Here is a 23467-nt window from a genome sequence, read left to right on the forward strand (position 1 = left end):
TCTTTACTAGCACTGTTTTAAATAAGATGAAACTTGGCATACCTTTATTGGACTCTTCCACTAGCTTTGTTTTTATGACTGATCAAAGTTTAATACAATACATACTAACACACAATAACATCCCAGTCTCTAGACTGAAGTACTTGGAAAAAGCTACTGTACTGTTGAAGTCTGTGCCTTAGAATGACCTTGAAATTTCTTTCAGAGGGTACATTCTTACAACCTAGTTTGCACCAGCACATCTGATAGAAGGTTTGTTATCAAAGTCCAGGGTAGAAGGCTGTCCAGAGAGCTTTCTGAGAAGTTGTGGAATCCCTGTGTAAATCCCAGTCCCTTATCTTTCCTTGCTTCCCCTGCTCCCAGCCTGGCTTATTCTTTGTTTCCCAAGAATGTAGACAGAGGGTGAGTGGAAATTTTAGTGCTCCAAAAGTAACTGGCCAATACAAAAGATCACATAAGTGCTGATAAAACTAGTTTGACAGATCTGGTGGCTTTAACTAGCCATAATACAGAGCTTTCATCCTGGCTCTTTTTCTGCCTCTACTGAGGGATGGTATACAGGTAGCAGAGTGAGAGGATGTTTGAACCTGTTACAGCCGCAATGCCTGTAGCCTGTTTTGAGTTCATGCTGTCAGTCTTGTCCCTGTTCTTTGTCCTCTTTTTTTGTACTGCCACTAGTGTTTGTCAGAAACTAACCTTCTTCTCCATTTCTTTTTTTCATTTTTTCTTTTTTTTTTTTGTTTTGTAAGGCTAGGTCAGTTTACAAGAATACAGCTTCAGAAGGCTTGTGGAGGAAATCGACATGCGGCAGTACTGATTTAAATCAAATATATGAAAGTATATTTACATCCTAAAAGTTGACCGCTTCCCAAGTGGGAATTTTTGCAAGTGCGGGCTAGCCTGATTACATTCCTTGAACGTAGTTCTGCACTTCTCTCTTAAATTTTGGTTATAGGCAACTGGGGTGAACGTAAGAGTTTTTCTTATGGTATGATTATTTCTTCCTCTTAGATACAACCATATGTGAATGGAGCACTCTACAGCATTCTTGCCATCCCTTCTGTCCGAGAAGAAGCCAGAGCAATGGTAAGAAGTGCTGCTTTGCATAGCAGAAACATCAACGCATGTGCCAGATGGCATGTATACAGGTACCTGTTGCTCAGTGTGCAGCAGGGTTGTGAGGTAGGAGCCATGGCATTTTGAGAAGGGAATCCCCAAGAGGCTCTCCACTTTTCACACCTAGTATTCAGGCAGGTATGAATGTAGGTCACAAACTGCTATATTTGCTGGTCTTTTCCCAGAAGTGAAGCCCCAACAGTGTGAAGGATTCTGCCTAAATTATAAATTAAAGGTGTTATTTTCAAAATAGTCTTGTCCATCTAGCATTTCATAGACTGGCTTAGGAGATGCTTCCATGTGACCTGCTATTTCTTCCCTTTATTTAACTCATTCTGCACCAGCAAATAATCACTAAGAGGATGCGTTCCTCTTGCTGCTTTTCTTTCTGCCTGGTAATAGACATAGTTAGATGGTGAAGGCGGCAGGAGGGAGGTTTAAGCAAAATTGGGAACTTATCCCCTGTGAAAGTTAGTCTAATGGTAATGAATGTGTTTTAACTTCTGGATTTAAGGAAGCTGTTCTTGGGATAGCAGTGTAGATTTTTATCTTAAGAACTAACCTAGGGAGCTATGCAAACATAATTGTTGGCAGATGTGTTACCTCACAGAGCACAGAGGACTGGAAGTCATCTTAAATGATTAAAGATGCAACATCAAACCTGTAAGGGGCCATAAAGAGAGAAACTGAATTTAAGAGAAGGTCAAAGTTTGTCCTGCTTTTTGCTTTCCTTCTCTGAACCTTGCACTGTTGTATCTGTGAATGCAAATTTTCTGTTGACTACTGTGTGCTGAGTTCAGAAGTCAGAAGCAGCAGATCTATTGGAAAAAGTTTGCTGTTCATTGTGGGTACTTCTGCAATTAAACCTAGAAGCAATCCAGACAGCATATTTCTTTGGGAAGCGTGTGGACAAAATGGAGAGCTTAGAGCCGGACGCATTGGTTTGTTTCACACTGCCTCTGTTTTTCTTAACAAAAAAAGAAATGTTTTAGCTAACAAAATACTCTCACTGTGATCACATGAAATGCTAAACTAGCAATGTTTTCCGCTATATCCAGGGAATGGAAGAAATTCTGCGCTGCTTTGTCAAGGAAGGAAATGCAGAGATGATCCGACAGACTGAATATATAATCAGGCAGCTCAATTCAGGTCAGAAGAACAGATCTGAGCTGTAAATCTTTCACAAAAGCCATAAGAAAGCTCATGTTTTTACTTGGCATTGAAACTCTCAGAGAATAATAATAGTGTGATGGTCTGAGAGAGCGTGAATAGTGAATGTCAGGATTTGAATGTCAGATGTATTTTAAAATATCCTTTTGTACTACAATTATAAAGAAGAAATAAAAGGATGAGTAAGTCCGATTCCAAAGTTTTGGGACTCTAAATAGAATGACCTTGACTGTTTGCTTTCTTGCCAGTGGCCTCACAGTAATGAGAGACTGCTGTCAACTGCAAAAATAAACAGGTGATACGATTTCTTTTTAAAAATGCTTGTTAAGCACTGTATTGCCACTGTACATGAAGTTGTTCATGAAGATTATAGAATTGCTCCTCTTCTGCCTGTGAATGCTATTTTTAAAAGGTTTTGTCTGATCAGTGAGTAGAAGTGTTGAGGGTACAGATTTCCAGTGTAAGCCTGGCTGCTTTTTTCTAAGGAAATAAGTTTTTCCAAAAGTTCCAAAGTATTCTGTGCAAGTACTATCTTTTTGTGTCTCAAAGCAGTATAATACTGAAGAGTTTGTAGTGAGAAGTAGAGTCTTTTATTAAAAATTTGTTGAGAAATAGACACACACTTTCATTCATGCCTTGTCAGTAAATACACTGAGATGCCGTAGTGGGATTTATGAGGAAAGAGCTGTTCCACAGTGTTTCTGTTTCTGCCATTTTCCAAAATATGAATTGATTTCAATTTCTAGAATGCTTTATAGGAGCAAATAATTTTGCTAGTTGTCTTGAATAGAAGGGGATGTCTATATAAGAAGCAAGCTGAATCTTACCCTTTTAAAAGAGGGGCAATAACTAGAGATTCTATTAAGTTGTACATGTACTCTTAAAACATTTTGTTTTGCTTCTTTCTAGAAGAGCCATTAAATGATGGTATTGTGTCTGATGATGAAGAGGAAGAGAACAATAAGGAAGTAAGTATAAAGGCTTTCTGGCACCTTTTAGAAAAATCCTTAGCCTTCTAAACAGAAAATATTTGTGTCAGTAAATCAGACTTTTTGATTTTGGTGGGTTTTGATTTTGTTTTTTACTTTTATTTAATTATTCCTGCAGTGACAAGAACATTGGATCTGTTTCCATTATCTTTTCTTCATGAAGCCCCACTCTTTTATCTTGGCAAATCACCTGTTGATAACTGTGGATATCTAAAGGATTATAGCTTGAAATAAGTAAAGAGATGAGTTACTGTAGCCGTAGAAATCTTGCTTTCAAGTACACCCATTTCAGCAATTAAAAAGAAAGGAAGCAAATGAACCAATATATTACGGAAATAGTTTGTAAGCAGGTTGTCACTACTTTTAAAGGTGTCATAATCCGTTTGGGGTGTGATGACTTCTTTTGCTGTTTAGAAACTTTGAAATGTATTTCAAAAATTGTCTATATGTAATGAAGGAAAAGAGTAATTACAAATGAAAAAATAAGTCCCATAAGAGAATAAAATTTTAAAAATTGAGAAAGCAAGCATGAGAAACTAGTAATAAATATAAACTGGTTAGCTGTCTATTTCCAACTCTGCTAGCAAGTGCATTTTATACCAATCCTGAAGTGTTTTTTAAGAAGCTGTCTTCAGAGAGTAATGGGTTCCCAGGTGTAGACAGCAAAGCATATTCGATCATCTGAGTTAACAAGCAAAGCAAGATGTAAATTACGTGAGGGAAATGTTAAACCCAATCTTCGCTGGTGATGTTGGCCATTGCTACATTACCCTAAGTGCATGGAGGGGCAGGGAGGGGGTAGAAAATATACTGTACAGGCAGTTAACATGGGAGTTTTAACTGAAAGAAGTCTACCACATACCATTTTTCTTTTATTGGAAAGTGCTATATGAGAAATCTGAAAGAAGAGCTATATCTCCTTGGAGCAGTGTTTGAAAATAGGTGGGTGTATAGGTGCACATGTATGTGTATCTATATATATATCGTGTATTTACCCTGAAGAAGTCAATGACGTTGAGAGTTAGCGATCTCTGCAAAACCTACTTGTATTAGAAATATTTACTGAAAAACAAGTTTTCAGATAAAATGGAAGGTTTTTGTCCTGAACCAGCAAAGAATAAGACACATAAAACTTACCAAGTCAGTTGCATCCGCATTGTACTAGCTTGTTGAACATGAACACAGATGCTAGTGAACAGCGACAACCATGCTACAGTCTAAAACTTGACTGTTACTCCAGAGTGACTGAATGCATTTTCAAGTGCATGTTGAGCCTTTTGTTTTGAAAGCAGAGAAAAACGTGAATATCCCAGTTGTAATAGGTGTGGTGTGCTCTCAGCTGCCATGGGGTGCAGCACCTTGCAGGATCTAGCCTTTGCCTGGCAGTGTCCTGGGAATTTTTGCACTGTTTGCATTATTTACCCGGTTTCTGTGTTGTGGCACAATAGGTAGTGAACACGTGAACTAATTATAATTACCCTTTGTGACTGCCTAAATTTAGAGCTGTGTGGAAATTCTTAAGTTTGAGGCTACAAGGAAGTTTTTTTTAACAATTGGCTCTCCCCATTTTGTTCCGGGGGGTACATTAAACAGTTTTGGTTGCATTTTGTTTTATTTTTTTCCTAATAGGATTAGATTAGTGTACTTGTTCCACTTCCTGCAGTCCTGTAGTGAGTTTTCTGTACTCTTTTCCACTTGTCACACCCAAAATCAATGCTTGCTATGCAAGATGGGCTTTCTGGGGATTAATAATTTTTACTTAACTTTGTTTAATATGCTACTTAACACCTTTAACTCATGTTCCAAGGGTTGAAGTGTTTTAGGTGTGTCATGAGAATCCAAGGTGGTGGTATTTTCGCTTGTACTATAGTATACTTTTTTGAAACATGCAGTGTTCTGTTGGCAAAGCACGTAGATAAGGAGCTCCTTTGTGAAAGGTGTGACATTAAATTGTATTATAGTGTTGAACACTTTCATTAATTTACCTGCTCTTGGGAATTGAAGGAAGGTGAATTCTCCTATTCAGTCATACCACCTACACAAGTTGCTGCTGCTCCCAATCCCAGCCAAGGCTCTAGATCATATAATTTTGGAATGTGTTTTTACTACTGAACCATTATGTGATTAAAACGAAGTTCTGTAGCTTCTTGTTACTTGACTCAAATTTTGAAACAGAGAAGTGTCTGATTCCAATTTTCATTAGCTTTGCCACTGTAAGAAAAAGTCTCATTAAGCCAATTTTAAAATTGTTTCCAATGTAACATTAATTCTGGCAGATTATAAATCCTTACTGCTGCTGGGAACTGTAATTCCATTCTGCTGCGAGAATGCCTGGTTTCTTAGTTCCTAAGCTTAGAAAACATAATTTACAAACAAAATGGCAGCAAAATGCATAATATTGTTACTTTGTTAAATAAGCAAGGATTTGTTGACTTACTGCATCAAGGCTTGGAGCCCTTTTGTATTTTGGAAATGCAGTGAGTTTATTGTTTGATGGGGTTCTGTGATAACATCTGATGTGATCTGGCAACAGAAAGTTTTGGAAAACAGTATCAGAAGTCTTGCCTTTATGTAACTTTTAAACTACTACAGACTGAATGTATTTCAGAATATGGCCATATATTGCCAATTTAGTGACATGCAATTAAACTGCTTACTCGTATTACAATTTGTTGCTTATCCACTCAGTACCAGTATTTGTACCTTCACAATTTAAAAAGCAACAAAAAGACACTGTTATTCAGACTTAGTTTGCTGCTTTTGCCCCAGGTTTTATTGTTTCCAAGAGCATGCAAAGGATCCCCATGCTATTACTATTACCTTTCATGGGTTATTTTTTGTTACTATTTCTGTTTAATTTAGAGTTGTTCAGTTCTCTCTTGCTTTTGATTGTGTAGTAATGGCTACTTTCTCCTAAACACTGCTGTCGAGATGTGGTTGAGCTTGAAGGATAATTCTGGCATTTCCAAGGGCATTATACACTCAGAAATTTAATATTCTGTGATGTGTGACACTGGGGCAATTAAACTGAATAAAAAATGTCTATGTTTCCCGTATGTGTTATTCAGAAATAAGTTTTGGGTTTGTGTGCTGAACTTTACATTAACTAGCGTAGAGCTCAGGATGCACCAGCTTCTGGAGTACATACCCACCTTTGGTACATTAGCAGTCTGGGGTGTGTTGACATCCACAGGCACAGTGCATATTTTCTGGCGCTTAATATTCTCTTGACTGTTCTGTTAAATACTAACTTGTCTTCAGTATTCGCTCTTTACATTTGCTTTTTATTTGGCTTAGACCATCTTTAAAAGCTGCTTGTAAAAGGGGAGTATATGATATCATAGCTTTAATTCAGAAGTTCAGTTACAAACTTGAGCTGTGTTAGGTAATTGTACAGTCACAATTTATCAGACACCTTGTGATCCCACATCATTCAGCACCTGGCAATAAAATCAGTAAATGGTGGTGTGAAAATACACTTCAGCTAGAGAGTACATCAAAAGAAGGAGAGCTTAATCACAAACCTAGTCGCAGGACTTCAAGCCATTATATTAAAGAACTTTGCTGCCAACATCTGCTGCAGCCAGTGAGCAATGGTGAACAGGGCACCGTGTTATTTCAGCAGTGGAATGATGGCATGTGTCAAAGCCCTTTTTCAGTGCAGGAAGGCAGAGGAGGGACACATTCAGGCTCAGCTACCTGGCATGTTAAATAACGTCAGGGAGCAAGGTTGCAGTGGGAGGTACTTCCCAGAAACTAGAAACTGGTGTTCTCTATCTGACAAGATGTATCAACAGAATACTGGAAGAGGTGGTGAACCTCTTGGTGAAGTGTGAGGAGAAGTTAAATACATCATGAATGCAGAGAGCTGGATGAAAGAATGGGGTGATATTCTGGCTGTGATGTGTAACAGTCTCCCCAGGCACAGTGTAGGCAGTCTCTTTTAAAGCATCCTTAAACAAAACTGTTACCTTTGGATGCTGTATTAGCATACCATATAAAAAAAAAAAAAAAATCTACCGGACTATAAAACTCATCTTTGCAGTTTTTAATTAATTTTTCTTTTTTTTTTAATACAGGATATTGTGGAGCTTGGAGTGTGGTTTTGTTTTGCTTGATGCAGATAATTATTGACTAGTTTACAAGTGTTTATCTGTGGTTTTCTATTATCTGGGTTATTTTGCACACCTACCCAGCTTCCCAGGTAATTAGGAGCTGATTGTAACTTGTCTTGGAGAGAAAGGCAGATTGAACATCTTCCTGAGGTCCTATACAGCCTCATCTTGTATAGCTGAGCAGTGAAAGAATAGATATTTAGGAGGATGCAGAGGATTAGCAGTCTGGTATTTTCAAGGCACTGACGGAAGAACTAGACTTTTATTAAAATGGTACATGAACAAATAATCATGGAAAAAATTTACTCTAACCCATAGAACACTGTGGATTATTGGCAGTGTTTCTGTAACTGCTTCAGTTGTTCACACACAGGCATCTAATGTCTCTTAAATTTAACTGCAGCATCAAAAGCACCTGCTCAAGCCTGATGGATATGACTTGAGACCTCTGGGAGGCTTGTGCCCTTTCAGAGCCACAGTGGAATACTAGGCAGGATATTTCAAAGAAGAATTGTATGGTGGTGTGGGCTACTGAATTGAGCACCTTGTGCCTGTACTTTTTATCTCTGCTTGACGCCTGTGAATAAGGAGGTGATGAGCAATGAGAATAACTACATCAAAATAAAAACTATGGTTTTAAGCCATTTGTTGCAGAGATCATTAAACTTGAAAAAAGGCAAGCCTGTAGAGCTGTGTGGAAGCCGACACCTACTTCATTTGAGCGATGGCAGTCCTGTTATTTTACACAGGACAAAGACTGGAATCAGTCAGGCATTTCCATTGTAGGAAAAACCTTCCCTGTACACATTTCCAACATCTTTTTTCCTTGTGCTGTTTTTGTAGAGCACTGTCCAAGCATCCATATTATTGGCTAATCTTTGTGGCAGAAGGCATTTCTTAATTTGGCTATTTAAAAGTATTTGAGTCTGAATCTCACTAAAGTGAAAGTGCTTTTCATTTTGTTTGTGCTCCAGAGCTCATCAAAGTTCAGTGGCCATTGTTTTTAATGGAGCTTATGCTACACTCTCTACATTACTTCCATGAAAGATGAATCACCCATAGTTAAAGTAGAAATAGGCACAAGAGAGTGAATTATTGGTACTTTTCACTTGAGAAGTTGGTTAATTACATTTGATTTTTATGGAATAAAGTCAACAGAGATTGTTGCCTTCTTATAGAGTATTTGTATACTAAAGTACTGATTCCAAGAATTTTGTACCAGCCCGATATTGTAAGCTTTAAAGCTTCCTTGCAAATCTGAGTACGTGGTGCTGCTGCTGCTTCACATTGCTCTAGAAAAATTCCTGTTGGACACCCATGGTCTCACCTTACAGGAGCCACTGCTTGAGGAGTGATTCTGAATGAACCTCAGTAAGGATTTTTTTTTTGTCTTAGGTGATTACGCATTATGCCTCTATTTCTTGAAAATGAGTAAAAACGTTCAGGGTTTGGTTGTTTTGGTATTTTTTGTTTGGTTTGGGTTTGAAGGGTTTTTCTTGGGGGGGGGTGGTGTGTTCTTATTTTGTTTTTTCCTTCTTGGGAAACAAAAGGCAATAAATTATTTCAGTGTTTTTGTCAAGGGAGAGGGATATACCACAAAGTGCTGAATATCCATATGGACATTTTGATCTCATGGAATGCTAGCATTATCTTCAGGAATGTCTATGAATTGTATTAAGGTGCACTTACTTTATTTTTACTGCTAGTTGTTACAGTCTAACTTAAATTTATGCTTTTATTACTCAGAGGGTACTGACACGTAACAAAATCCAGATAAATTTTCTATCAAGTTTCCTCTTTGCTTGAGTGATAACTTCAAACTTTCTTGTGCCTTTTTTCTTTCTTTTTTTTTATTTTTGTTTTTTTGTTTTTTGCCTGTGCTTTATGACTAAATTGACTTGGGCAGATCTGCAAAAACTAAAACTTCAGATTTCATATCAGCTGCTTGCTGAGGACAGAGCATTGTGTCTCTTCAGACTAACATGCAATTTTCAATAGAGATACTAATGACCGAGATTTTTCCTGAGCCTCTATTAGGTCAAGCAAGGAATAATTGTCTGAAGCAGAAATTTGAAGAACAACTTCTAAAATGCATACTGTACATTTTGGCATAGACTTAGTGGAAAAAGTGGTGGTTTTTTTTCTTCTCTCGGGATTCTTTAGTTTCTGGTTATATAGAAAATTTAGGTGAATGTGTCTTTAGATGTCTGCTTTTTTGGTGTGAAATGCTAGTACATTACCACTTACCTGTGCAGTGCATATCAAAATTACTACTGAAGTGAGAACTAAATTTGAACTAAAAACCTCCTGTAAAGTGGGCTCAAATAACATGCATGTTGCTCTGGCAGGAGGACCATGACATCATGGAGGCTGATCTGGACAAAGATGAGGTTTTGCAGCCTCAACTGGGAGAACTTACAGGAGAGAAGCTGCTAACAACTGAGTACTTGGGAGTGAGTACCACTGATTAGGATCTTGAAATCAATTATTTTGCTGGATTAAGTGCTTAATTTCAGTAATTTCATCACTTTCTAAAACAATTTCTTCGATCTGTTGCTGGAAGAGCTGGGTTCTACCTGTATAGCAGTCCAGATCTTTTTACACCTGCTGTTTAGATGAAGTAGAATAAGTTTGAGAAAGGTTCACAGGAGGTAGTAGGTCTGTGGCTTAATAATAAGCTAAAGCCAGCCTTAGGGTTCTAGTGCTACATCAGTGACGCTGTGAGCACACAAAGCAAAGTGCTGAGAAAGTTAATAGTGGAACACTCTGCTGGTCTAAAATGATTTTGACAAAAAATTGGGGAAAAAAAAGAAGTTGAAAAGTTAACTGCTCCTGGAGGCATTATGCCAGATCAAGTATTGTACGTCTTACCTCAAGCAGCAAAAAGCCATTAAGTAAAAAAAGCATAAAGTTTGCATGAATGCCATTTAGTGTGCTGTGACTAATTTGAGATGTTCAGAGGGCTGGAGCACCTCTCCTGTGAAGACAGGCTGAGAGAACTGAGGTTGTTCAGCCTGGAGAAGGCTCCAGGGATACCTTAGAGCAGCTTCCAGTGCCTAAAGGAGCTCCGAAGAAATCTGGAGAGGGACTTTTTTACATGGGCATGTGGGGATAGGACAAGGGAGAATGCCTTTAAACTGAAAGAGGGTTCATTTAGATTAGATATTAGGAAGAAACTCTTTACTGTGAGGCTGGTGAGACACTAGAAAACAAGTTGCCCATAGCAGTTGTGGATGCCCCATATCTGGCAGTGTTCAGCACCAGGTTGGTTGGCTTTTGAGCAACCTGATCTAGTGGAGCAACCTGCCTGTGCAGGGTGGGTGGAACTAGATGACCTTTAAGGTCCCTTCCAACCAAAACCATTCTATGATGCTGTGACTATATGTCTTCTGGACCTCAGAATCCATAGGTCTGCCAATGCTGATGATGGAAATGTGACCCAAGATGAGAGGTCATGGAAAGGCCTACAGTGATTCTGGGCACCACTTTATCTAGTGACATTAAAATGCAACTTAAGTTTCTGATGCAGTGCTCCTATAGAATTTTCTCTAAGGCTTCTGTTACCTGTTTTTCAACTGCATTCTTTTCTTGGGCCCCCCCTTCTCCTCTCATTTCTTTATTTTCTGTGTATCAGATAATGACTCATACTCCAAAAACCAAGAAGAAGGTGTTTCCTGGTGTCCATCAAAGTATAGATGAACCTCTCCAGAGACCTGTGACGCCTGGTTATCATAGAACTGTGTACCCACTGTAAGTCCAAACAAATGAGACCAAGTTGGATTCTTTTAAGCTACTTAAAAAGAAAAACAAAAACAACAACAAAAAAAAACCAACAAAAAAAAACACAGCAAAAAAGCCTGATAAATACACAATCCGCTTTCTGTACCTAAAAGTGCATTGCCATTGTCATTCCTTAAAGATAATTTGAAAAAAAGAAAGGAGAGGAATACTGTAAGGAGAGGAATATTGTAAGCAGAGAAAGGTCCATTGGCTGAGGTCAGTACTTAAAACTATTTTTTTATTTTCACTGATCAGTTTTATTTAAAATTGCTTTATATCCTGTGTGTTCACAGTCCTTTCTGTGTGTCTAAACTGCCTGTGATCTTCCACTTTGTAAGCAAGAAAGTATATATCTCTGGGGAGAGTTGCTAGCCACCCATAGGAGGACAGATTAAAAAGAAAATGGGAAGGCAAAAATCTTGTTATGTTGGATTTTCTGCTTTGGGAGAAATATATTTTCCAGCAAGAAGGTGTGTGACACCTTGCTTTTGGTGTGATTTGGGTCAGAAATGGAATTGAAAATGGAATAAAGAGATCTTACAGTATAGAGCCTTGAATATGCTCTGTCTTCTGTTACAACAAATATAGCTTAATTTTTGAAATGAGGCTTCTCCTTTTCACTGTCCTGAATGAGGAAACAAAATACCAATGAGAGCTCAAATTTAAATTTATTTTTTACTTTCAGTTGCATACAGTTTTGGATTTGATCAAATACAGGCAGCTACAGTACAGGCAGCAGTTTATCATGAGATTTTAATGTTTTCATTTCTGCAGACACTTAAGCTGAGAGCCTACATGCCACTCTAACCAAGTACAGATAATAGTACTCCAAAGTCATGGTGTTGGTATAGCCAAGTATGTTAACATGAATGGGTAACCTGAAATACAACATTGTAATGAAGTTGGAATGTAGAGGCATTTCTTAGAAGAATGTATTAATCCTGAAGACTGCCCCATGTCATCCCCTCTGCCACTCCTTGCTTTCTTGTTCATATTTTCTACTTCTTAAAATATATTTCTTCCTCATTTTAATGTGGAAGATCTCTCTCTCTTTCTTTCTTTCATTCTTTCAGAATATTTTGTCTTCAGAAAAGAGCATTTGGCTATCCCAGGGTATATTTGGAGTTCTTACTTTGTGTCCTTCCTCACAGTGGTCAGCTTTTGCACTATTATAATGTCCGCCGCTTTTGCAAGCCTCTCCCAATATATTAAATGCGTGTCTGTTTTTGTGTAAGAAGAAAATAGCAACTAGTTAATATAAGCTTATGTTAGTAGCACAGTGATTATCTAATCATTGCTAGTCCTCCAATCCTCCAAAAGAATTGCAAGCCTTAAAAAAAAAAACAAAAAACAGGCTAATACATGAGTAAACATACAGTGCCACTTTACTGCAGGGTCAGCGTTACCAGGTTCAAGGTCCCACTTTACCTGCCAGTATTTTGCCCATGGTGGGTTAGGAGACCGGACTGATTCTGTGGAATCGGCTGTTAGGGTAGCCTTAGGACTATTTAGAAAGCATTTTTCAGGAGCAAATCTTAGTTACCATCAGAGTGTCTAACTATTACATTCCTGCTCTATAAGTGGAGGGAAAAACAAGCTTGTGAAAATGAAGTGACTCACGTGTGGGAAGTCAAAAAAACAATAGCAAGCCTGGGGAAGTGGCTTTTATTTCCTGGTGCCACGTAGCACACTGCAATTTATGCATCAGAAATAATCTCTAGAAGAGATTGTGTTCATCTCTACCACCACCATCTACCCAGGCAGCACGTTTACTTAACAGTATCCTGGGATACCAAGTGATGCTAGTTCTGTATTTTGTCAAAACTTGGATCTCCTTATGAACAAATATGCAGTTCATGCCTCTGCAAGATGGCTTCAGGTCACTGCTGGACTGTCATGATTTAACTCCAGCCAGCAACTAAGCACCACACAGCCACTCACTCATTTCTTGCAGTTCCTATGCTGATCATGAGGTTCTATGGTATGGAATAGCCCTTTGGCTAGTTCAGGTCAGGAATCCTATCTCGGCTCCCTCCCAGCTTCTCGCGTCCCTCCTTGCTGGCAGAGCATGGGAAACTGAAAAGTCCTTGATTAGAGTAAGCCCTGCTCAGCAGCAACTAAAACATCAGTGTGTTACCAGCATTATTCTCAGAGTAAATCCAAACCCACAGCACTGTACCAGGTACTGGGAAGAAAATTAACTGTATCCCACTGAAACTGGGATAGTATCCACCCCTTATTCCATACCCATCATGCCCAGGTCCCACACATTCCAATACACCACCACCTTTCCTGGTCTTTTGATATAGATACACAGATACTGTTCCCTTAGTCTATGGGCCGTCCCTATAAAGCATCTGTTGAGTTCATTTAGTCCATGAGTTGGGCTCCATCTTTCATAACAGTCTTTCAGGGCAGAAAGATGGTGTTGGATTGTTGCATGCTGAAGCCAATTCTGATTCTCTTACTGCTACTCTGATCCAGTTTCATCAAAATGTATTCTTCACTAATTTGGGTGATTTTTACTGTAATACCCTTGATACAGCAGTCAAAATGGAGTCGGATTCAGGTCCCCGAATCCAGAGTGCTGCAAGGTGTCCAGTGCAGTGATGTGCATGTAGCCACCACAGAAGTGAGGATATTCAGTGTTATATAGCAATTAACGTCATGCAATTTAATTCATTGGCTTTTCTCATCCTGAAGTCCCCTTGAGGTATACATCAGAATTCCCTATCCTTCTGCAGAACCATACTGCAGAAATTAATTTCCTTGCTGCTCTGTCCTAATGGTAGAATTAATATGACTGTTTGGGGCTCTCATGTCGTAAGGAGTCATGAGGTATCAACCTGAATGAGAAGTTTGTACTTTGTATCTAATTTGTGTGCAAGAATACTGCAGTAAATAGATGAAGACATTCTTGAACTAAATTTTACAACAGAAAAGCACATGCTTTGATGGCTTTTACGCTGTTCAAATTTTAGTGGGAATTCATATGCTAAAATGAGGAAATGCTGTCGTAGAAAGCCATGCAAGAGGAGAACAATAAAACTGACCAAATCTTAGCTGCCTTAGTTTGAAAGCAGTATCTGAACTAAATGTATTTCATATTCTAAATAATTTAAGTGGCTTGTGTTTGTGTTGGATGAAATGGCATGAAAAATGACAGACTTTTGCCTCATTTGCAGCTTGTCTACCAAGGGATAATCCAGGACAGTTGATCTGAATTATCTGAAGTTTTGGACTCAGCAGAGTAGTTAAACTACATTAAAAATTTGCATAAATGCTTGCATTCAGAACTGAAGTGAATAGAACTTGTTTGAAGCTCTTCTTGTGAGACTTGATGTAACATATTGCATTTTAAAAACATTGTAAAAGATGAAACAGTTGATGGAGATACTATAATGTATATCTTTGAGTTGTTGGTTCTTACCTCCAAAAGGAGGGGAGAAGAGGGGTAGGGTGAATATCTAGTGCTGAATAGAAGTATTCACACAGAAAATTAATGCAGAATAGCCACTGCACATGTAGCAGATATTCCATGCTAATTTTTCTATGACTTCCCAGTGCAGACAAGGCTCTAGTTACTTCAAATGAGTTGTCATGAGATCCCAATATAGACAAGCTCTTGCTGTATGGAGCTGAGGGAGCCAGGAAATACTGGAAAATTGCCTTTTTTCTTTTTTTTTTTCTCTCTCCTCTTTTTTTCCCCTTCTCTTTAAAGAAGCACTGGCTGAGATCACTCAAGGGGGACTGAACTACTTAATATTCTGCAAGGTGTTTCCTTAGAAACTGATTTAGCTCTGAAATCATTAACTGCCTTGTTGGACTGTGTCCTTTCTAACTAGAAATATAATCTAGTTACTCTAACCTGATATTGGACAGGGAGACTTTCTGTGTCTGCCAACTTATCTTCACTCACTTTTCACACCCCTCTTGCTGTGTTTTATTGCTTATTACTAAGCAATCTTGACCCTGTTCTGTCCTTCCGCTACTTCACTTTTTCACTGATCAACCTCACTTGGGAAATCAGCAGTTCTATTTCTTATCTACTTTGTTTTAAATCTGTATTGCGTATTGCTCTGTAAAGTGAAATCCTTGTAATATTCGGGAGCAAATCTTAAATCCTTGAAAAAGCGGAGTATTCAAGACCTCTCAGCCGCACTGCTACAGGCTTTTTCTTTTAAGTGTCCTGGTGCATTTTGGGTCTTCAGGCTGCAAGGAGTTACGGTTTCCTTTCCTTGACTCTTTTATTGCAGCAGAAAAAAGTGTTAATTTCAAATATGTTTAGCATCACCTGGTTTGAGGGAGCTGCAGTCATGCAGTTAAATTATGTCCTGAGTACTAATTTGCAATATGAAATATAAAATAATGTCAATAATCTTCTATGTCATTGCAGACAATTAGAAAAAATTAGAATTTACTCTCATGCAACATTTTGTGCTGCAAGCATTCATCACCCTGCATTCTCCTTTCTCCTCTAGGCCAGAAAATTATACCAATTCTTATCATGATAGGGATGAGAAGCTGCAGTCTCTGCCAAGTGATCATTCTTCCACTTGTGGGAGCACCTCCAGCATTTCTGACCTCTGCGTTTCCCCTTCATGTAAGGATATTCTGTGAATGCTGCTGTTAACTGTGTCTGTCTTTCTTGACTGGGGCAGGCATTTGGGGTTTAGCTTATGTGTTGTAGATTTGTTGTTTTTTAAATGCAGCCTTGGAACTGGCCTTCCATTTTTCAACCCTGAGGCATTCTGCAAGACCTTGGGGCACACGGTTGGATTTTGACTTGAGCTAAATAAGTGGCTGCAGAAGGTAATGTGTGGTCAACAGAGACTAATAGTCTCACTTGCCTCACTCCATCTCGCTTCCTGCGGAAGTGCCAACTATCCTACCCAGGGCTTCCAATATGCAAAGTATACTGTATCTCCATGATGCCCTCTGCCTAGGGAAAGAGCTGCAGCCCAGAGACTGTGCACTTCACAACAAGTAAAGCCCCTTACTTGATCAAATATACCCTTGTTTGGATCTAAATGAATCACTGTCTGCTGGCACCTGCAGGCTCTGTTGGCTAGACCTCTGTATTAAAGTTGAAGGCAGCTGCAGTTATCTGCTTAGATTTGCAACTACATTCAAACCATTAAAGGTTGTGGAGGATGGGAAGCCCTGTGCTGTATAGCTGTGTTGTGGGTGATGCTGCTAAGCTTCTGTCCTTGCAACTTAAACTGAAATGAATACAAACTCAGCTGGACCTGAGAACTCAGAAATATGATGGAATGTACAAGGTTATAGCCTTCTGAAATACTTTATTTCTTAATTTCTAATATCCACAGGATCATGGAACTTCAGATGTGGGAGTTTCAGCCTTCTTGCAGGGACTCATTAACATTTCCAATTAGGGATTTAAGGCAAAATGTTCTGCAGTCTTAGATAAAGGATCTTGCGGTATATCCGGTACAGAATTATTAATAAGGTCAGACAAAGCATGCCTTTACTTTGCTGAAAAATATGCTTTGAAGCAGTAAAGGAATAGCATACTTTTCACTCTTTTATTTTTTTAAATTTCCTAGAGGAAATGAAAAGGATTCTGAGAAAAGTAACCAAAGTCTTACAGGCAGGAATTTGCTTGTGTAATGCCTAGAGCTGATAAATATAACATGCTGACTGAAAGCCGTATGATAGAAGCAGATGAACGTCTTGTTCAAGATGGGCACTTGGTTTCTCACTGTTGTGTAGGAATGAGAGCTGCGGTCCTCTCCTCAAGCCTCCCTTTGCACAATAGCACCTCGAGTATAGCTGAGCCCATTTTACGGGGAGGTTAACTGGCCAGGGGCAGCAACTTGGAACAGGAGAGGTTGTAAACTAATCAAAAGCATGCTGACTTGATAGTTCTCCTATATAGAAGGCGGGGGGGGGGGGGGACCAGCGTGTTACCTGTTTTCAGTCAAAATTATGTGCAGATAGGTAATAATCAGAGTACTAGAATATACTCTTCTCTTGTAAAAAAAAAAAAAAGGAATATATATACAGCATATTGCAAGTTTATATGCATTATACATGTAAAAAGACAAATTATTTGTGAGTGTGGCAGAGACAATTCTTCCTGGCATTAATCCAGGCTATAAGGCAACAGTGGGCTACTTGAAAGATCGCCATAGGCTTCTTTCAGGTTTTTGCAAGTAGCCAGTGAGCTACATGCTTGTCTTTCTTACCTTTTGGGGTTTAGAAATCAGGAGTAGGAGAAGAGAAAAGAGAGACTGTGCTGCTGGATCCCTGGTTGTTCATGTCAGTGACAGTGCTTTCATTCTGTATAATGATAATTGGAATGAATCTTTGGACATCCCCTGTTTTCCAAAAGGTGGTGGGGTTTGTAATTTTTAAATTGGAAAGGCTTTAATTTAAGACAATTGAAAATGAGCCCTTTCTCTTCTAGTGCCTTTCTAAGATATGGCAGGGAACAGTACATAACAAAAAGGCGTAAAAATAATTGTACTGCATCAAGAGACTGTCATCATGCCCTTCCAAACATATTTGCTGTGCAATAAATATGCAGTTTGTTGAGTTCTGATCTTAGTCTGATGGTGACTATGCAGTACCAGGAACCTGCTCACTTCAGAATATGTGTTTTTGAGCATCACGTGAATACTTTGGGATTCAGAGTTTCATGCAGTAACATCGTGAAATGAATAAGTGAAAAAGCAGAATAAAAGCTTTGTGTGAACAGTTAATATCATCGAGGTCATATCTCAAGGAAGATAAGTTTAGTCTCAAGAAACTTTCATCCTCTTTTGTTTTATAAAAATAAGAGCAGTTCTTAATGTCCTTCACAGCTGGATATATTCAGCTGTTCTCGAGTCAGTCTGATGTTGTCTTGATTTTTATCACTTTGGTGAAGAATCAATAATTCTGGCCCTTTCTGTTTTGTCTCCTATGAACAAAAAACTTGTTGACTAAAGAGGAACTCTGGTCATCTTACTATACTTACTATGCTGAATCTCAAACAGAACACGCTCTGAGCAGCCAAATGCCTGTGACCTGATTTTTATCCATATCAACATGTGAGACCAGATAGGATGTCAGCCTGTCCTGAGCGTGGGAGGAATGGAGCTAGGAATTTTCCCTAAACTTTTACTGAACTTGCACATCTTGGTAGCCTTTCGTCTCTCGGCAGACTGACTGTCCTTCCCTTCTCCATTAGTGCAAGGCAGAAAGTGAGGCGTCTTGAACAAATGTAATAGAACTGGAGTCTGACAGAAGTGTAAAACAATGGGTTTTATTCACAGTGGCTGCCTATCCTGCTATGGATATGTACAGACAACTGCAAATGGTTACATTCCTGTGGATTTAATGAGATACTGGTCATTAGCTGATATACCTTAACTGATGGTCTGCATGATACTAGCCTATTGTGAATGCTTTGAAAATGATCCAAGTGTGTTTTACTTTCCGACTGCAAAGGGCTGGAAATGTGCACACTTGCAGTTGGCTTGGCTCAGCTCATGAGCTATAATGCACTCTACCATGCTAATGCAGTAGCCTGCTATTATCTCAAGGTTTCCTTCATTCAGCAGGAACTGTGATTTGATTGTGGTTTTAGTAAAATTGTAAAGAGACAGCTCCTCACCGAACTGTGTTTTTTTTGTTGATATTTTTTGTTGGGTTTTTTGTTTGTTTTGTTTTGATGATTTTTTTATTTTTTAATAGCAGTTGAAATTAAGTCATCTAGAGAATTCTCTTCAGGCCATAGAGTGGACCGAAGCATCTCAGCTAGTGACAATACCTTGTCTTCCCGATCTACTGACTTCACCCAGGATGAAGTAAATGGGCAATCACACAGGTATGGTTTATCCAGAGGAGTATCTAGAAGTGCAAGAGGAGTCTGAGAGGACTTACCAGCTAATTCCTTGCTGCTGTAAAGACAATCTGTTAAGTCATTTGATGTATGATGTAGTCTGGTCTGAGACAGCTGTGACTGTGCTTGCCAAACAAAATACCCTTAATTGTGCCAGAGGCAGCTGTTCAATTCCTAAGCATCTGGTCTAGAACAGGAAAAATTTCAAGCAAGACATTATTAATGAACTTCACATGTATGCAAAATGCAGTGTTTTGCAAATAAAATTTCCTGATTGCTTCCTTAGATGACTCGACTCTAACCCATGAAAAGTCATTTATTAGTAAAGAAATAGGTAGGACTGTGGGAACAGGGCAGGAACTAACTTGCAGGAGGAAGAGAAATGAAGCATTTATGTCGATTAAGGGGGTTTAAACATGCTGAGTTACTAGCATGGCTGACCAGAATCCCCAGTTTATCCTCTAGACAGGTATAGCAAGGGAGCAGTATTACGAGTTCTCTCAGCAATGGGTTTCAACTCTTCTTTGAAACAATTTCTCTCAAAAGAAGATGAAAGATCCTTCCTCTCCTTCTCCTGTTCATACCTTGACCCCTCTGTGAAGCCTTTGTCATATGTAGGACTGTGATGTTGTATCTTGGATGGGAACTAGGAATTCATTAGCAATTGGCCCAAGGTTTACCAAACTTTTTCAGGGCTTGTATGTATCCTTCAGACATTAACAGCTTTTTCCTATAGCTAATTTGATTGGGCCAAGTTTTAAACAGTGAGTGTAGAGAAATTATAAAAGCAAGTACATTCCAGAAGTAAAACACAGTAAAAACAGAATGGGTGGAGATGTGTTTAAGGAAAGGTTTTACCAGTTCTTTATGGATCTAATTTTTCAAACTGCTTAGCTATTTGTGTTTAGCACTTCTGAAAATTGGACTCTCTGCTTAGAGTTTTGTTTCCTTCTGGCCTACAGACGCCTGTGTGTGGTTTTGGGGTGTTTTGTTTGGGGGGGATTGGTGTGGTTTTGGTTGTGTGTTGGTTTTTTGGTTGGTTGGTTTGGTTTGGGGTTTTTTGTTTGGTTGGTTTTTTTTGTTTTACCCCCAGTTGTGCTGTTTCCATGGTGACATCTGAGCTGTTACGTATTGTCAACGAATTATCACTGGTTAGCATCTGAAATGCCTAGTAATCATGGTCTCATCCCAGCATTACTGGTTTTGTTTCTGTTGCCTGTCCTAACAGAAGCCAAGCACATATTACAAATGAGAATTTTATGGTCAAATTGCTTGCTTTGTGATGGAGAGATTATTTTTCAGGCCTTGGCTTGCAAGAAGCAAGCCAAATTGGTAACATCTTTCCCCCACCTTGGTGAGAGGCTTTGCTTCTATACAGTTATAATCTATTATTAAAAAGATATGTCTTCCGTAATTTTAATTTTTCTGCATAAATGTATGTCTAAATCTCACTAATAGATGGATCTCTAACTGAAGGAACAGGTGCAGTATTCCGCAAGAGAAGATAGTGTCTTTTTATTGCGTGCTTTCTTAGCATGCATACAATAATTTGTATTTACAAATGCAGCCTCGAGTTACGGATATGGGAATACAGCCATTCACAGTCCAAACACAGGGGTTCCTGTGTCAAGGTCTTTTGTTAATGTGTTGGTGTTGCAATAGCTGGACGTGCCTTTTCATTCTTTCATTCATGGAAACATGCTTTAATTTGTTTGCAAAACAAACAGAGCAAATGTATCACTGCTTTGGTCATAGTTTTGACCGCTGTAAGACATGTGTCCTTCCTACTAGGCAAATACCAAGACCTTCCTAGCAGAGGTATGTGTGAGAAAAAGAGGGATGAATTATGGTCACTGCTATATCCCCTCTTCCTTAGCAGTATAGACTGGGAATTTAACTGCACAGAGATCAGTGAAATTACGCTGTCACTCTGAGAGAAGAATGAGACCACAGCAGTGGCATGTTTATTGTGGTTCTTTCCACAGGCACAAATGATTGTTATAGCTGATATATGTCAGACTGGCAGCTGCCCTGAGTTGCTATTCTCTGCTGCATTTTAATAATATAAGAATATAAATCTGTTCTGCTTTTTAGCTAATCAAGGCCAAATTAGTAGTAGACTTGAGTTTACAATTGTGGATGGCTGAAAAAGCCTGTATCTTTTTATTTTGAAATAAAGGGTTTAAACTCTACAAGGCCTTCTTAGGTCTCTAATGGTCTTGGTTTTCTGATAATCTGGTAAAAATCGCCCAAAGTCCAAGTGTATTTCTATTGGACAAAATGGTCTAGTCATCTTTGTATGTTCAAGTGAGTTTGTTGCAGGTTGGGGTTTTTTTGTTTGGTTGGTTGTTTTGGGGTTTTTTTTAGTTTGCTTGAGCACTTGTTCTCAAATTACCGCACCTTGTTGTAAATGACTCCTTTACTAAATACTGTGGAACATTTTCCCACAGTTAGATTTTGCTGCTTCTTTCTTCATCTCATCAATTTCTAAAGGATGCCAAATAGCAGTTTTCTGTGTTATTCTGAGGATTAGTTCTTTTCTGTTGATCTCAGCCTGTTTATTGGTGTAGTAAAAGATGAGGTGGTTCCGTGGCACCTGGGCACATTGAGACCAAGATCTGCTCTGCACCCTGCTAGAAAAGCAGCAGTTTTGTTTTGCTCTGGGGTTTAGAGGTTGTGTTTTTTTTCAATTTTATAGTGTTTGCTACCAGCTTATTTTATATAATCTTCTCCTGAAGAGTTTGCAAAGATGTGAGCCATCTGTGTGACCACTGTGTGACTCTTTGGTATAGTGACTGCTCTTTGGTATAGTGACTCCGGTTGCATTACTTTGTGTCTGGAGTGCTTACAGTCCATCTGCCCAGGTTACTGCAGTGGAACTCTGTGAAGATTACTGACGGCTATAAAAACATTTCTTAGTGTATGGGGATACAGATCCAGACCTTTGTTACCTATTGCTGAATAGAGGGAAAGAAAGCTCATTTACCGCTCAAAAACTGTGGTGGTGAAGCTGTTGGTTCTTCCTTTTGTGTCTGTGTTAGCTTATTATAGTATGTATATGATTACCATGACAAGCAAAAGTGAATTGAAAACCCAGCTCTTGAACTAAAGTGAATAAAATGACAAAAAAGCAGTAACAATGAGACTGGTTTATGGTGAGAGATATTTAAATATGTCTGTGGCCCACGGCTTGGGGTTTTATCTGGCCGATCTTAGGTTTTTGGTTTTGTTTTCCTGGTACCTCCTCCTTTGAAATGAGACAAATGTAATACTTGTAATACTCGGAGACAGGTGGAGGGCTGCTGAGATGGCTCATAGCAGACATGCCAGTTAGCATGTCTCTGTCCTTAATAGCTAGCGTGTACAAATGTAAAATAAGACAATTCATTTCATTTAAAATACAAAAGGAACACTTGCTCAGATCTCCCTGCAAGGTGAAGCAGGGGTATGGAAGGGCTAATCAGCACTGACTAAGCAGCATTCCCAGGGGAGGAGGCAAGATTAAATGTCTTGAAAATCCGCCTAATCACCCTTTCTGATGGTCACAAAAGGTTCTTTTAATGGCGCTAATAACACGGGGACTTTCCATTTTAATCTCATCTTTAGATGGCACCTTTTTCGATCTCCTGCCTTTGGCTCTTCTATTTTCTATTTAAATATGGTCAGCTTTTTTCACGTAGCTATTATTTCGGTTTAACCTTTTCTCCTTTTGAGAGAAAATTGACTCACTAGAGCAAACATGAGTATAGATTCTGAATTACGTTAGAGACTTGCTGTTTCCTGGTAGCCTCAATTTTTGTACCTGGGAAAGACTACTGATGCTGGGGGCAGGGAAGGACAAAGTATCTTCACACAGTCATGGACTACATTTTAAAGAATGGTATTCTTGCCGCACAAGCAGACTGTGAAATAGCAGCAGCTGTTTTATGTTCTCAGTGTGAGCAAGGAACCTGTGTGCTTAGGGAATTTATTTCATAGATGCCATCGCAGCTTTTTGCTCTTTTGACAAAGCCTTCAGGGTGTTCTACAAATCTTACCACAGCTGGGAGCCAGGGAGGCTGCCTGTTTCTGCCAAGATTGTGACCTATACCTGGGAGAAGTAATAGTTAGTGCCATAAAAGGATGCATTCCTGTGCTGTAGCATACCTGTTTGCGCCTCAGATTGAGTCTCTGTGTGTGATAAATACAATGGAAAACAAGCTAAAGATCTATTACTTGTTTGCAAGGGACTTAACTGAACCTGTTTAATCCTGTTGTCCAAAGAACCATGTTTGAGTAGGATAGACGGGTCGATAGAGCCAAGTTTAGAAGCAACTCGGTGAATACATGCCCCAGGGCAGTACCTGTAGTGCCACTGTTCCTTTCCATTTGCAGTCTCCCTGAATTTTGCGCAGTCTGTTATGCCGTCACAGCATGTACTGCGGGTTTCACTTGGTTGCAGACTTATT

General features: G+C 39.0%; 1 protein-coding gene across 11 annotated transcripts in view; it reads left to right on the forward strand.

Annotated features, from left to right (window-relative positions):
- Positions 1-23467, forward strand: part of ARMC9 (armadillo repeat containing 9) — a 69076-nt gene that overhangs the window by 41258 nt on the left and 4351 nt on the right. For 4 of the 11 annotated variants that reach the window (XM_057427183.1, XM_057427174.1, XM_057427179.1 and 1 more), the window contains 7 exons: positions 1012-1086; positions 2175-2265; positions 3196-3254; positions 9736-9843; positions 11025-11140; positions 15652-15773; positions 18872-19004. In XM_057427183.1, the coding sequence (XP_057283166.1) occupies positions 1012-1086; positions 2175-2265; positions 3196-3254; positions 9736-9843; positions 11025-11140; positions 15652-15773; positions 18872-19004 (704 nt within the window). Of the gene's footprint in view, positions 1-1011; positions 1087-2174; positions 2266-3195; positions 3255-9735; positions 9844-11024; positions 11145-15651; positions 15774-18871; positions 19005-23467 lie in introns of those variants that run through there. The other 7 variants (XM_057427178.1, XM_057427182.1, XM_057427176.1 and 4 more) reach the window with 4 other exon arrangements.

The sequence above is a fragment of the Pezoporus wallicus genome, unplaced genomic scaffold (genome assembly GCF_028554395.1).
Source record: "Pezoporus wallicus isolate ANWC-B61680 ecotype Strahan unplaced genomic scaffold, APGP_CSIRO_Pwel_v1 scaffold_7107, whole genome shotgun sequence".
NCBI lineage: Eukaryota > Metazoa > Chordata > Aves > Psittaciformes > Psittacidae > Pezoporus > Pezoporus wallicus.